Raw genomic sequence first — 13344 nt, 5'->3', positions numbered from 1 at the left:
CACTTTCCAGATGGATATCGCCATTGAGTCACACTGAATCAGCAGGGGTAAGGATGCTGGCCGGTAACGTTTACATAACCCACTCATTTGCTCAGTGGTTTCTCAAATGACTGCTTTTAACGGACAAAGAGAGCAGAGAATGACTGTGGCAAAGATGCAAAACCGAAATGTAATTTCCAAAAAGGCCACATTCTAGCTCAGAGCAGGATAAGATCTCTGTACGGTTCTCTCTGGAATGAACGTCCTTCCCCTTCCAGATATGAATCGTTCTTAAAGGCAGAATGAAAGTTATTTTTCTACGCCAATCTGATAAACTATATATAGGCCTACACACACACACACACACACACACACACACACACTGCATACACAGGCACACACACACATCTGCACATGCACACACACACAATGTCAAAAATGACATCATTTCAATGGCCCAACTGTTTGTACATCTGGGACAATTTATGGTCAAATAAACGAGTGGAGACTGGACTAGTCTACTGCAGAGACGCCATTGGCTGGTCCATCTTAATTGTAAACACAAAGAGACACCAACCAGCCCGGCCATGACGAGACATTTCTGCCAATTTGAGTATGGCAGCATTTTGATTGATGATTACGGTGATTGGATGATGATGAAGATGATGATGATGATGATGATAAGTTGCAGTTGTAATAGTGGTAGTATTGCCAGAGACTACAGCGTCTGAAATTCAGTTGCACCTTCATTGGTTACCAGGCAGAATACCTGAACACATATGCATATCTCAGCAAAGGAGCGATGATCTAAAATCAGGTTCATCCGTCCAGGTGATAACTTTAACAGTCCAAACTGGCTTTTCAGGCTTGAAATATTGTCACACAACACAACTTAATTGACATCTTTTTTTTTGTCACACCTCACGCATATCAGTTCAGTTTTGTTTTGTATAAAAGAAGGACCATTTGGCCTTCCCTGTGACAATCAATCAGGTCCCAATACGCAATCGCGAGCTCCAGCGTTCTCTCTGTACGTTACGGCTGCAATACTTTATCTTGTCACTAGATGGTATCAACAATCCTTTTACCACCAACTTATTTAGTTAACATTCAGTTTTTAATTAAAATAGTATTTGCCAAAACACTGACAGCTCAGAGTAACTGTAAAAATATTGGAAACGCGTACACATTGAATAAGTGGGAGTAATGTAAATCGTAAAAACGAAGTTGCCAAACGTCTAGTTTGTATTGGATATTTTTTCTTATGTGCGGTCATGCAAAATTGGCTAGTGTCTCGTTAATTCAGAAACCGAGACATACTAAACACGTTACAGTCGTAGGCTATAAAATTGAGAGAGAATAAAAAAGGTTTCATATTTCGGTACTTCTGGCATAAGGATACACGATACAGACACAATGTATGGGCCAATGCCAATCATGTGATGCGTGACATTAATGAATTGGTATTGCGACATGCTACGTCGGGCAGTACAATGTAAAATTGATGTCACGGTTGAAATTGGTGTCACGGTTGAAATTGGTGTCACGGTTTTCAAGTTAATTATTTATTTATTTCAAGGGTACATACGAAAACAAGATCATTATCCATAATTACACGCGAGAGACAAGTTTACTGACATGCAAGAACGAGGAACGTTTCTGGCTTGAACCATGTCGCAGAAAGAGGGCGGATATCTATGCAACAAAAAAAAATTTTTTTCAAGCCTTATATGGCGAGCCATGGGCGGAACGTCACGCCTTCTCATCCCCTGTTGAGAAGAGGCAGCGGGAGTAGAAAGTTTAGTCTTCACAAGGGATGGATAGAAGGAGTGTGGGGCAGCGCTGAACGCAGCGACTCCTGTAAACTATTCAAAGCAGCTGCGCGCCTTGCACACCATTCAATGGAAACTGCACTCTTAAGAATAGATCAACTTCCAAAGACTATTCGCTGAAACAAAAGACAACAAGAACGATACTGAATGAGGTAAATAACAGCTCATAGATTGGATTGCTGCCGTTATTTGCTTTCACAGCGATTTCATTCATAATGTTTGCCAAGCATGCCGTCGTTTCAATGCCTCTTTACTCTTAATGTTGGCGTGAAACCGTATAACCTATATCGCGTTTCTTTTTTGCGTAGGACTTTTTTGCGTAGGAGGTGCTATTCCAGAGGAGAATGATTTAACCGGGGTCTGCAGTACCGTTTATTAGGAGGATTTGTGCTGAACACGATACACACAGATGTGCAATTTTAGTTTGCGCTGAACGGACTTTGAAACCGTATCGCACCCTTGTGTAAAATCCAGCAATGACCAGCTACCAGCTGTTTGAAAGCATAGCTTGAGCTGGTCAAATCATGTTGAGTGTGGAGCTGGTCTGAGCTGGTCAACCATCTACCAGCTGTTTCAAAGCCTAGCTTTTTTGTTGTTGTTGTTGTTGTTTCCAGCAGGACACTGTATTTAGGAAAGGTTTTTGTTGCACGTGGATTTCTTTCATTTTTGCTTAAGCGCTTGCGCATGACGTAAACGTGCGATTTAAGGACTAGCATGGAAGCCGTTCGTCTGAAGATCCTGGTGTCGCTGTGGTGCCAGCTGGTGGGTGCCAGCTCCAGCTTCGAAACGGGAGTGTACGGAGACCCTGAGCGCCGCATGCAGGCGCAGTGTGAGCCCGTCGTCATTCCCATGTGCCAGGGCATCGGTTACAACATGACCCGCATGCCTAACCTCCTGCGGCACGAGAACCAGAACGAGGCAGCCATCAAGCTGAATGAGTTCGCCCCGCTGGTGGAGTACGGCTGCGACGTGCACCTGCGCTTCTTCCTGTGCTCGCTGTACGCGCCCATGTGCACCGACAAGGTGTCCAGCTCCATCCCTGCCTGCCGGCCCATGTGCGAGCAAGCCCGGCACAGGTGCTCGCCCATTATGGAGAAGTTCAGCTTCGGCTGGCCCGACTCGCTCGACTGCTCCCGGCTGCCCACCAAGAACGACCCCAACGCCCTGTGCATGGAGGCCCCCGAGAACGACACCAAGCCCGAGGCCAAGAAGGGGGAGGGCATGCTGCCCGTGCCCCCCCGGCCCAGACCCCCCGGAGCGGGGGGCGGGCGCTCAGCCGGGGGCCTGGGGGGGGCATGTGAGAACCCAGAGAAGTTCCAGTTTGTGGAGAAGAGTGGCTCCTGTGCCCCACGGTGCTCCCCGGTCGTCGACGTCCTCTGGTCGCGGCGGGACAAGGACTTCGCCTTCGTCTGGATGACTGCGTGGTCGGCCCTCTGCTTCGTCTCCACCGCCTTCACTGTGCTCACCTTCCTCCTGGACCCGCAGCGCTTCCAGTACCCTGAGAGGCCTATCGTCTTCCTCGCCATGTGCTACAACGTCTACTCCGTGGCATTTGTCATCCGCGCGGTGGCGGGCGCGGAGAACATCGCATGCGACCGTGAGAACGGCCAGCTCTACATCATCCAGGAGGGCCTGGAGAGCACGGGCTGCACCATGGTCTTCCTCATCCTCTACTACTTCGGCATGGCCAGCTCGCTCTGGTGGGTGGTCCTCACGCTCACCTGGTTCCTGGCGGCCGGCAGGAAGTGGGGTCACGAGGCCATCGAGGCCCACAGCAGCTACTTCCACATGGCGGCGTGGGGGATCCCCGCCATGAAGACCATCGTCATCCTCACCATGAGGAAGGTGGCGGGGGACGAGCTGACAGGGCTGTGCTACGTGGGCAGCATGGACGTGGGGGCCCTGACCGGCTTCGTCCTGGTGCCCCTCTCCTGCTACCTGGTCCTGGGCACCTCCTTCACCCTGACGGGGTTCGTGGCCCTCTTCCACATCCGGCGGGTGATGCAGACGGAGGGCACCAACACGGAGAAGCTGGAGAAGCTGATGGTGAAGATCGGGCTCTACTCCATCCTCTACACCGTGCCGGCCACCTGCGTGATCATCTGCTACTTCTACGAGCGGCTGAACGTGGAGTACTGGCGGTTCCGCGGGACAGAGCAGGTGTGCGCCTCCGTGGCAGGCCGCAGGAGCGACGGCTGCTCCATGGAGGCCTCGCTTCCCGCCGTGGAGGTGTTCATGCTGAAGATCTTCATGTCCCTGGTGGTGGGGATCACCAGCGGGGTCTGGACCTGGAGCTCCAAGACCCTGCAGACGTGGCAGGGCCTGTGCAGCGGGAGGCTGGGGGTAAGGACCCACCGCAAACCCTGCAGCGCCGACGGCTGTGGCAGGACGCCCTGTCACTACAAGGCCCCCGCCGTCGTGCTCCACATGACCAAAACTGACCCCTACCTGGACTCCCCCACGCACCTCTGAGACTGCACCCCAACATGACCAAAACTGACCCCTACCTGGACTCCCCCACGCACCTCTGAGACTGCACCCCAACATGACCAAAACTGACCCCTACCTGGACTCCCCCACGCACCTCTGAGACTGCACCCCAACATGACCAAAACTGACCCCCACCTGGACTCCCCCACGCACCTCTGAGACTGCACCCCAACATGACCAAAACTGACCCCTACCTGGACTCCCCCACGCACCTCTGAGACTGCACCCCAACATGACCAAAACTGACCCCTACCTGGACTCCCCCACGCACCTCTGAGACTGCACCCCAACATGACCAAAACTGACCCCTACCTGGACTCCCCCACGCACCTCTGAGACTGCACCCCAACATGACCAAAACTGACCCCTACCTGGACTCCCCCACGCACCTCTGAGACTGCACCCCAACATGACCAAAACTGACCCCTACCTGGACTCCCCCACGCACCTCTGAGACCCACATGTACTCCCAATTTTTTTATTTGACCCCTGTTATGGACAAAGCTATAAAACGGGGAATGCAGGGTCTGAATATATGGCAGCAGTTTGCATCTGTAACAGGTCTTGGCAGCGATGGTCGTTATCACCCCTTTCTTAAAGCTGGCTAGAAATAAGACTATATATTATCCAGGACTGTAGAATAACAAATTAAATCCCACTGGATGTGTTCCACACAGAACTACAGACAGCTTTTATCAAGGGAAAGGGAAGTGGCCCATTTCAGCTTGCAGTGAGAAGTGTGCTGCTTTTCTCACTCTGTTTCCAGGCAAATGTACCAGCTTATCACATAAAATGGATGTCTTGTATCCTCCTTTTATGGCAAAAAAAAGAAAAGAAAAAAAAGAAATCTGTAAAGAAAAAGGTTTAAATTTATTTATTTTATGTGTATTTAATTTGTCCTCCATGGTGTTCCCCACATTTGGAATGAATGTTTTTTTGTATAAATCTGTATTGTAATGGCAGGAGGAAGGAGAAAGCTAAGGTGCCTTTTTATAACATAAATGTTCAAAATATATTGTAATAAAAACATGTTTATATATTTTCAACGATGACATATTGTCAGTGGTTGTGTTTGATTAAGATACATTAAAAAACTCAGTTGAGTCTACTGAAAGGATTTCAGTGACCTAAACAAAGTGTTAAATGAAGCGAAAGCGTTGAAGGAACAGGCTTTGATGAAAAATTGGATTGTATGTGATTTTGAGATTATATCCATGCATATACACATGGTGGAATCAGACTGTCTTTACAAGACCTGTCTTTACCAAATGTTGCTTACAAGTCGTTTAAACTATTACCGTTTTTCGTTTGCCATTGATAAGTTCAGGACACTGCGAGTGCGAGCTACAGGTTGCCTTGGGAACGGAACGGTACCGTATACGCGTGCACGGCTTCTCTCAGCGTTCGCGCGCAAATTGCCGCTTTGTCTCAGATGAGAGGATTGGGGTCTCTCAAAGGTTGTCATGGTAACGGGTGCTACGATGCAGCTTTAACCTTTAATGCCTTTAACCTATCAAACATTTATGCTCTCAGATACGATTACTTTTTAATGCGTCATTTAAGAAAAACAAACTCTCTGGTTGCCTATGGTTAGCCTATAATTGTAATACATTTTTTGGATAAAATATTGAAATATACTGTGATATAAATGTATGACAATTTATGAAGGCAATGTCATCGAGTTCTGTGTCCTGCAGGCCTTTCTGTTATTCAACGTCTGTCCAAACTAATACAGCGACAATCCGCATAATAGGCTACTTTAGTAACTTATATTTAGCAATTATGTGGTTGAAGTAGCATTTTTTTATGTTAGCTCGGGCAGAAATTCCAAACGAGTACACAAATTAGATGAATGTAATGCGAAATAATGAGTGAGGTGATTATGCAGCCTGAGCGCGCCCTCGAGGTGACCTGCACTCTTTTTACAGTTTATTTTAACGGCGTGTGTACTTAATTGGGTGCCGGTTTGTTTATTTGGGAGCTGTGTTACTGGCTGGCTGTTTCACCAGTGTTGGGATGCTTCTTTCTGTAGTAGTGCTCGTTATTTTTATTAATCACAGCAGCATGGAACATAGGCTACTCTGTTTAAAATTTGTGGTACATTTAATAGTTTTAAAAAGCAGCTCGTTTAGGAGCCCGCAGCTCAGACCCCTGTGTGTTTAAACCGTGTTTAAAGGCAACTGTAAAGTTAAATGAGTGCATGTTTCCTTTCAGGTTTATAATTCAGGAACATGGAGAATCATTGTGTGTGTGTGTGTGTGTGTGTGTATTTGCATGTGTGTATGCAAGTATGCGTCAATGCGTGGGTGTGTGTGTGTGTGTGTGTGTGTGTGTGTGTAAGTGAAAGGGTGAGAGAGAGCTGGAGATATACAATATTTGTGTGTGTGTGTATGCATCTGCAAATGTGTGTATTTGCATGTGTGTATGCAAGTGGGCCAATGCGTGGGTGTATGTGTCTGTGTGTGTGTGTATGTGAGAGAGAGAGAGAGAGAGAGAGAGGGAGGGGGGGGGCGCATAGGTGTGTGTGTATGAGTGAAAGGGTGAGAGAGCTGGAAATATCCTGTATCTGTGCCTGTGTGCATGTGTATGGGTGTGTCTGTGTGTGTGATAGAGTGAAAGGGTGCGTAAGTGTGTGTATAAGTAAAAGGGTTAGAGAGAGCTGGAAATATCCAGTGTGTGTGTGTTCTGTGTGTGTGTGTATGGGCACGTAGGTGTGTGTGTGAGTGAAAGGGTGAGAGAAAGCTGGAGATATCCAGTATCTGTGTGTGTATGGGTGTGTGTGTGACAGACAGAGAAAAAGAGAGTGAAAGGGTACATAGGTGTGTGTGTGTGTGTATAAGTGAAAGGGTGAGAGAGAGCTGGAGATATCCAGTGTGTGTGTGTGTGTGTGTGTGTGTGTGTGTGTGTGTGTGTGAAAGAGAAAGTGAAAGGGCATGTAGGTGTGTGTGTGTGTGTGTGTGTATAAGTGAAAGGGTGAGAGAGAGCTGGCGATATCCAGCATCTTTATGTGTGTGAGTGTGTGTGTGTGAGAGGCTCTGAAGAAAAGGCCTCTTGCTGCCTGTGGGTTTGATTAAAGGAATGATTATGGTCACCCCCACTCCACCCTTCTTCAAAAGAGCCAGAAAAGTGGAGGGAAAAAGAGTACCTCATTACCCCCACCCCCCCATGCTCATTACGCCAACCCCCCCTAGGAGCTATCCCTTTCTCGGGCTGTTTTGATGTGGTAATGAGCGCATTGTAAAAGCTCACTGAAAAACCTGCAGGTCCAAAAAGAGGCTTTTCCGCCAAAGTGCGCCGTTTCAGAATTGAGAAGCCCTCCCTCTTTTGTCACACCACCAACAGCACCCCACCCCCCAATACTACACTCATGTCTGCTTACACTCTCCTACTAATACACACAAATGCACACACACACCAGATTGTTTCACACATCCATGATACTGTTGCTCAGACACTCACAAGGCCACAACTCTGAAGAGCACATCAGTCTCCAGGTGGAGACTATTCTCAGATGAGAACCTTCTGTCCCCAGAATTGACACAAGCACACCTGGTGGCTTATACCATGCTGTTTTATCTCCGTAGGTTGCAGGATAGTCACAAGATCTGATTTTGTTTTGAAAATAGGTAGAAATAAAGTTCAGAACTGACACTTTTCATTTGGAGATGAGCAAGTTTGTGAGAGTGCTGAGTGCTGGGTGCTGGACGAGGAAAAGAGGACACACAGCAGCCTCTCACTACCTCCAGGGGCCGGCCGATCACAGGGCCCTCAACAGCCATGCAGGTCAGAGCTCCGCCTCATTCTCAGCTGTCACTCCAGGCCGGTTGCTAGGCAGCCACCTCCACCTCTCTCAGAGTACAAAGCACCTCGATCGAGAGAGAGGCAGGGAGGGAGGGAGAGAGAGAGATTCACAGAAGATAAAAGCGATGGTGTGTCCCTGACCTGCTCTGAAAAGAACAGAGTAACAGGAAGGAGAGAGATGCTGCCCGTGCTGTCCCAGAATGACCTCACCACGCTACCCAGCATCCTCTGCTTCGCCACTGCGACAGACCTCAGGCCCCTTCGGGTCCATGAGCATCATGGGAATTTCTGCAGGCTATTACAGATTGCCCGCAGAACTGCTGCTCACTGGATGTTTTTTTGTTTTTTGCACCATTCTCTGCAAACTCTAGAGACTGTTGTGCATGAAAATCCCAGGAAAGCAGCAGTTTCTGAGATATCACCCTGTCTGGCACCAACAATTAATCCACAGTCAAGATCACTTTGATCACATTTCTTCCCCATTCTGACATTGGGTCTGAAAAGCAGCTGAACCTCTTGTCCACGTCTGCATGCTTTCATGCATTCAGTTGATGATTGGCTGATTGGCTGATTCGATTGGCCACATGATTGGCTGATTAGATATTTTCATTAACAAGCTGGTGTATAGGTCTACCTAACAAGTTACTCACTGAGTGTATCCATGTATATCTGTCGTGATGCTACATTAAGGTTACTGTTTATAAAGGGATACCCTGAACGGGCCAATCTGAGAGGGATTTCACATAAAAACACAATCAGCGGTCACTCCAAGTCTGGTCCATTACCCATTAATCCAAAAATATCGCTAAATAAATATTCAGTATATTCCAAATGATGGAAAGGTTCAGCGAATTTGGAAATGGATTGTGTTCCTTACCCTTTTGAAGATCTATATTTGGTCAGAGGAGTTTGTGGCGAGTTTGGGTTGGACGGCTGCGTCAGGCGGTGCTTAGTTTGGGCCAGGACAAACATGGCCTCCCCCACCCAGCCCCCAGCCTCCAGCCCCCTCACCCCCCCATCTCCATTCGGATAGTTGCTTCAGAAACAGAGAAAGGAAGACCTCTTTTCATTATTTAATGGACTCACTCTGAAGGGGCTCTTCGAGACGGTGTTAACAAACCGAAGTCCTGGGGAGTCTGTATGTAAACCTGCGTTATGCTAAGTGCCGTGTTTGACGCGGGTGCGGGTGTGGTCAGGACACGTGGGAGCTGTCCGGCGATGTTTTCAGGCTGTTCAACCCGAGGGCTGGGGTGTTGGCAGATGACTCACAGTGACCGTCTGCGCCTGTTAATGTGTCACCAAGGTGCTGGTTGTGACTCGTGACAGTCAGACATTTTTGGGCAAATATTTACTACCTAGTCCCCCCCAAAAGAGGAACTGTATTGAATGCATTTTATTTTATTGTATTTATTTATTTTTAATACAGCGCGTTTATCCAAAGCGCTTTACAATTGATACCTCTCATTCTCCCATTCACACACACACACGCGGCGGGATTGAACTGGCAACCCACCGACTGCCAGACGACTGCTCTACCTCCTGAGCCAATGAAGTACATTCCAGTAAGCTCATTCCTCCAGGGCATCCCTGCGGTGTAATGCATGTGATGATGATCGCCACTACATGACAAGAACATGTAGAAGCGCTGAAATGATGCAGGAACGTCATTTATGCTTGTCCTGTTACTGCCAACAAGAGTGGAACTCTTAACCAGACTTAATGGGCTACAGAGCAACATATACCCTCCTGCTGCAGAACCCCGACACACACACACACATACACACACAGTAACACACACAGGGCAGTAACAATAACAGTCACACACTCACACAGGGGGCTTTGCTACTAAAACAGACGCGTCCGGAGGCCCATCGCAGGAGAAAGTGAAAGACGGCGGTGGATGAGAGGGAGAGAGAGCACCCTGGTGTTTATGCAGAGACGGCGAGAACGGGAGAACGTTCCCTACACACTCACACACACACGCAGTGGTGTACACGCAGAGATACACATTCCCTACATACACACAGTGGTGTGTGCACAGAGACAGCAGGAAAGGGAGAACGTTCCCAGTGCGATCCCCTGTTTGTGTTCCCCCCCACTAATCCCACATATGGGGGGGCAACGGATTCTCTTACGCATGGAAACGGTGCGGCCCACTTGGGTCTGTAAAAAGAAACAGTGGCTCAGTGGCCTTCGCAAGGCGAGGGCCAGGGGATGTGACCGGGGCCCCATTTGTTTTCCAAATTAAGCTTTAATTAAATGTGAAGTGAGTGATTCTACAGTGTGCTGGGGGCAGGTTTGTTTTATCAGGGGGGTGTGTGAGGGGTGTAGGGTGACCAAAAGCACACAGATCCCAGAAAGGCCACACGGGTGCTGCTGATGGTGTGATTTCTCTCCGCTTTTTTAATTCCCCAGCCATGTGGAAGCACCTTGGGTCACGGACCAGTCCCCCCCCCCCCCCCCCCCTCAAGGTCACCTAGTCTGGGCCACACCTCCCTCCCTCATCTCCACCATGAATCTCCTAGCGCTGTCCAATCAGAGGGTGGCAGACTATGAGCAACCAGTAACAAAGAGAGGCTAAAATTCTAGCAATGTTTCAAGTTTGTTTAAATTAAATGTTTATGTTTACATTTTTATTAATGTTTTTCTTCAGAAAGAGTCAAACATCAGAATCTGAAGGAAACATCTATTGTACTTAAAAAAGCATAGCAGACCCAATTAATTTATTGCAAAAGCTACCCCATTGAACATCTTCACTTTCTGATATTTCTAAATGCAGAAATGGACTTGAGATGGGGTAAATGGTAAAATGGTAAATGGCAGGCATTTATATAGCGCCTTTATCCAAAGCGCTGTACAATTGATGCTTCTCCATTCACCCATTCATACACACAGTCACACACCGACGGCGATTGGCTGCCATGCAAGGCCCCGACCAGGTCGTCAGGAGCATTTGGGGGTTAGGTGTCTTAACACAGGGTGTGCATAACACAGTATTACACTGCACACTGTGCATAACACAGTATTACACTGCACACTGTGCATAACACAGTATTACACTGCACACTGTGCATAACACAGTATTACACTGTACACTGTGCATAACACAGTATTACACTGTACACTGTGCATGACACACAGTATTGCATTGTACACTGTGTGTCCGCCATCTGCTGTCCTGTTAGTCAGAACCCACACAGGCCCAGGCTGGGACAGTGTCTGGCCCAGGGATGCCCCACCAGGGTGCCTGCCCGAGTCTGGAGGGGGGGGGGGGCGAGGGGGATAGTCTTACCTTCCCATCTGCAAGGCATTACCAGCCCCGATGTGCCGGCTGCCACTCAAATACCCCCCTGAATGTTTCCCATTAAAACCTCACAGGGGGCTCTGTTACCGCCGGCCCCTCCCTCCCGAAAAATCATCCGCCTTTTCTTTTAAGCGGGAATCTGAGCTGACGCTCAAACTGCAGCTGCCTCTCCCTTGTTCCTTCTTTTTCTGTGAATCGCTTTGTTGTCTTTGGCTAGTTCTGGTGTGTGTGTGTGAGTGTGTGTGTGAGGGGTGTGTGTGTGTGGGGGGGGGGGGTGTTTTGTTGTCACAGGCTTTCATGTTTTCATTCATTAACTTTCTCTTTGCTGCCCACTCGTTTTTTACCCTCCTCCTTCCCTCCATAATCTGCCCATCCGTACTCATCCAGCGTTTACTCGAAGGAGAGAAATGAGATCAGATATTTACTTTGCCTCGTTTCTTTGCCCTTAAATGTCAGAAACTGTACCTCCTTTCATTTAGACTTTCCCTCAATCTTTCCCTCCACCAGACCCCATTCTGTGCATAGCAGCTCCTCCTAACTCCAAACACAGTTTTGGGATTCCGCCTTAAAAATCAAGGTTGACACAGTAAAACACGTTTCTGTTCATTAACCAACTGCCAAATCCTCACATAGCGTCACAGGCATTTTTTTTATTGACTGGAATCTCAGATCATTTCCGGAGCAGACTGTGTTGAGATTGGAAGAGGAGCTGTCCCTAACCTTGGTTGATACACAGTATTATTTTAGGACAGAAGCAAAGTTCCTAAAATATTGGGAAGCGGGTATGTACACTGACCTCCGTGAGGCTGAAAGAGAGACCAGTGGGGGGGGGGAGAACTGGTCCTCATGAAGGCAAGGATTTAAAATGGCTGACCCAAAGCCAGGGAATACACACAGATAACCATGTCCAGAGTGAAAGAGCCGTATTCTGAAGGAGGGTCTGGGGTTCGAGGTCTCAACCTCTCGGCACTTGACGGCAGCGCTCGTGCTGCCGATCTCACTTGCTGATAAGTCCGAAGCCACATGACCCAGCGGTAACGGAGCCTGTGTCAGATTGAGGCCAGAGGGATGCGGTTTCCACGGCGATGCTCTGCCGAGTCTCCGTGGAAACGCAGGACCAGCAAAGGGCATGGGACAGTCTGTCCGGAACAGCCATGCTTTTTTTTTTTTACAGTTGTCCTGTTGTAACTAATGTTCGTATGTCCTTTCCAAAGCTACAACTGACTCCCTTTGCGAGTCAGCATTACTCGTTCCATCATAGATATTGCAACCGAGCCAGATACTCAACTCCATACTTTGACCATTACAGATGACTGCAGCCCAGAACATCTTCTACAAACACATTCAGGGACACAATAAAGTGCACATTCTGTAATGCACTCCAGCCTGGGAAACCATCCTGAAGTTTCTGTACAGAGGACATCCAACATATTTTAACTACAATTTTGTTCGTTTTAATTTTAAATCATTACAGAAGAATGCATGCTTTCAGGCTCTGCATTTCTGCTTCAGGAAACTTTGTTTTTCTCCTAAAAAAGGGAAAGGTTCCCAGTTCCCAGGCCACTCGGTGTGAGTCCTGCTGTGACTAACGTGTCAATAATCACCAGAGTGAGAGAGAGCTACCGCACTGAAGTCGAGGAAAAAACACTGCTTTTCTTCTCATTTTAGCATTTGGTGGTTGACATAACTGTTCTGGTGTTTGAGAGTCACCTGCACAAGCACTCATGTGTACACAAGCACACACACACACACACACACACACACAAACTCAAGCACACAAAAAAACCACACACACACTCACACACACACCACACACACACACACCACACATAAACACACACACTCACACACACACACAGTGTGCCGGAGCAGCATGGTGTAGAAGGCTTCTGCTGGAAATAACACTGTTCCAGCAGCGAGAAGAAAGTGGGTTTACCA

The 13344-nt window shown here is 48.1% G+C and overlaps 1 protein-coding gene across 1 annotated transcript; it reads left to right on the top strand.

The window, feature by feature from the left end:
• Positions 1–1803: 1803 nt before the first annotated feature.
• LOC133107972 (frizzled-9-like) lies at positions 1804–4403 on the top strand. The gene has a single exon (XM_061217336.1). It carries the CDS (start codon positions 2526–2528, stop codon positions 4281–4283), a length of 1758 nt encoding a protein of 585 aa, XP_061073320.1. The 5' UTR covers positions 1804–2525; the 3' UTR covers positions 4284–4403.
• The last annotated feature ends 8941 nt before the right edge of the window (positions 4404–13344 follow it).

Source organism: Conger conger, chromosome 13 (genome assembly GCF_963514075.1).
Source record: "Conger conger chromosome 13, fConCon1.1, whole genome shotgun sequence".
Lineage (NCBI taxonomy): Eukaryota > Metazoa > Chordata > Actinopteri > Anguilliformes > Congridae > Conger > Conger conger.
Note: the sequence above shows the minus strand (reverse complement) of the source record. Positions and strands in the feature narration are given on the sequence as shown.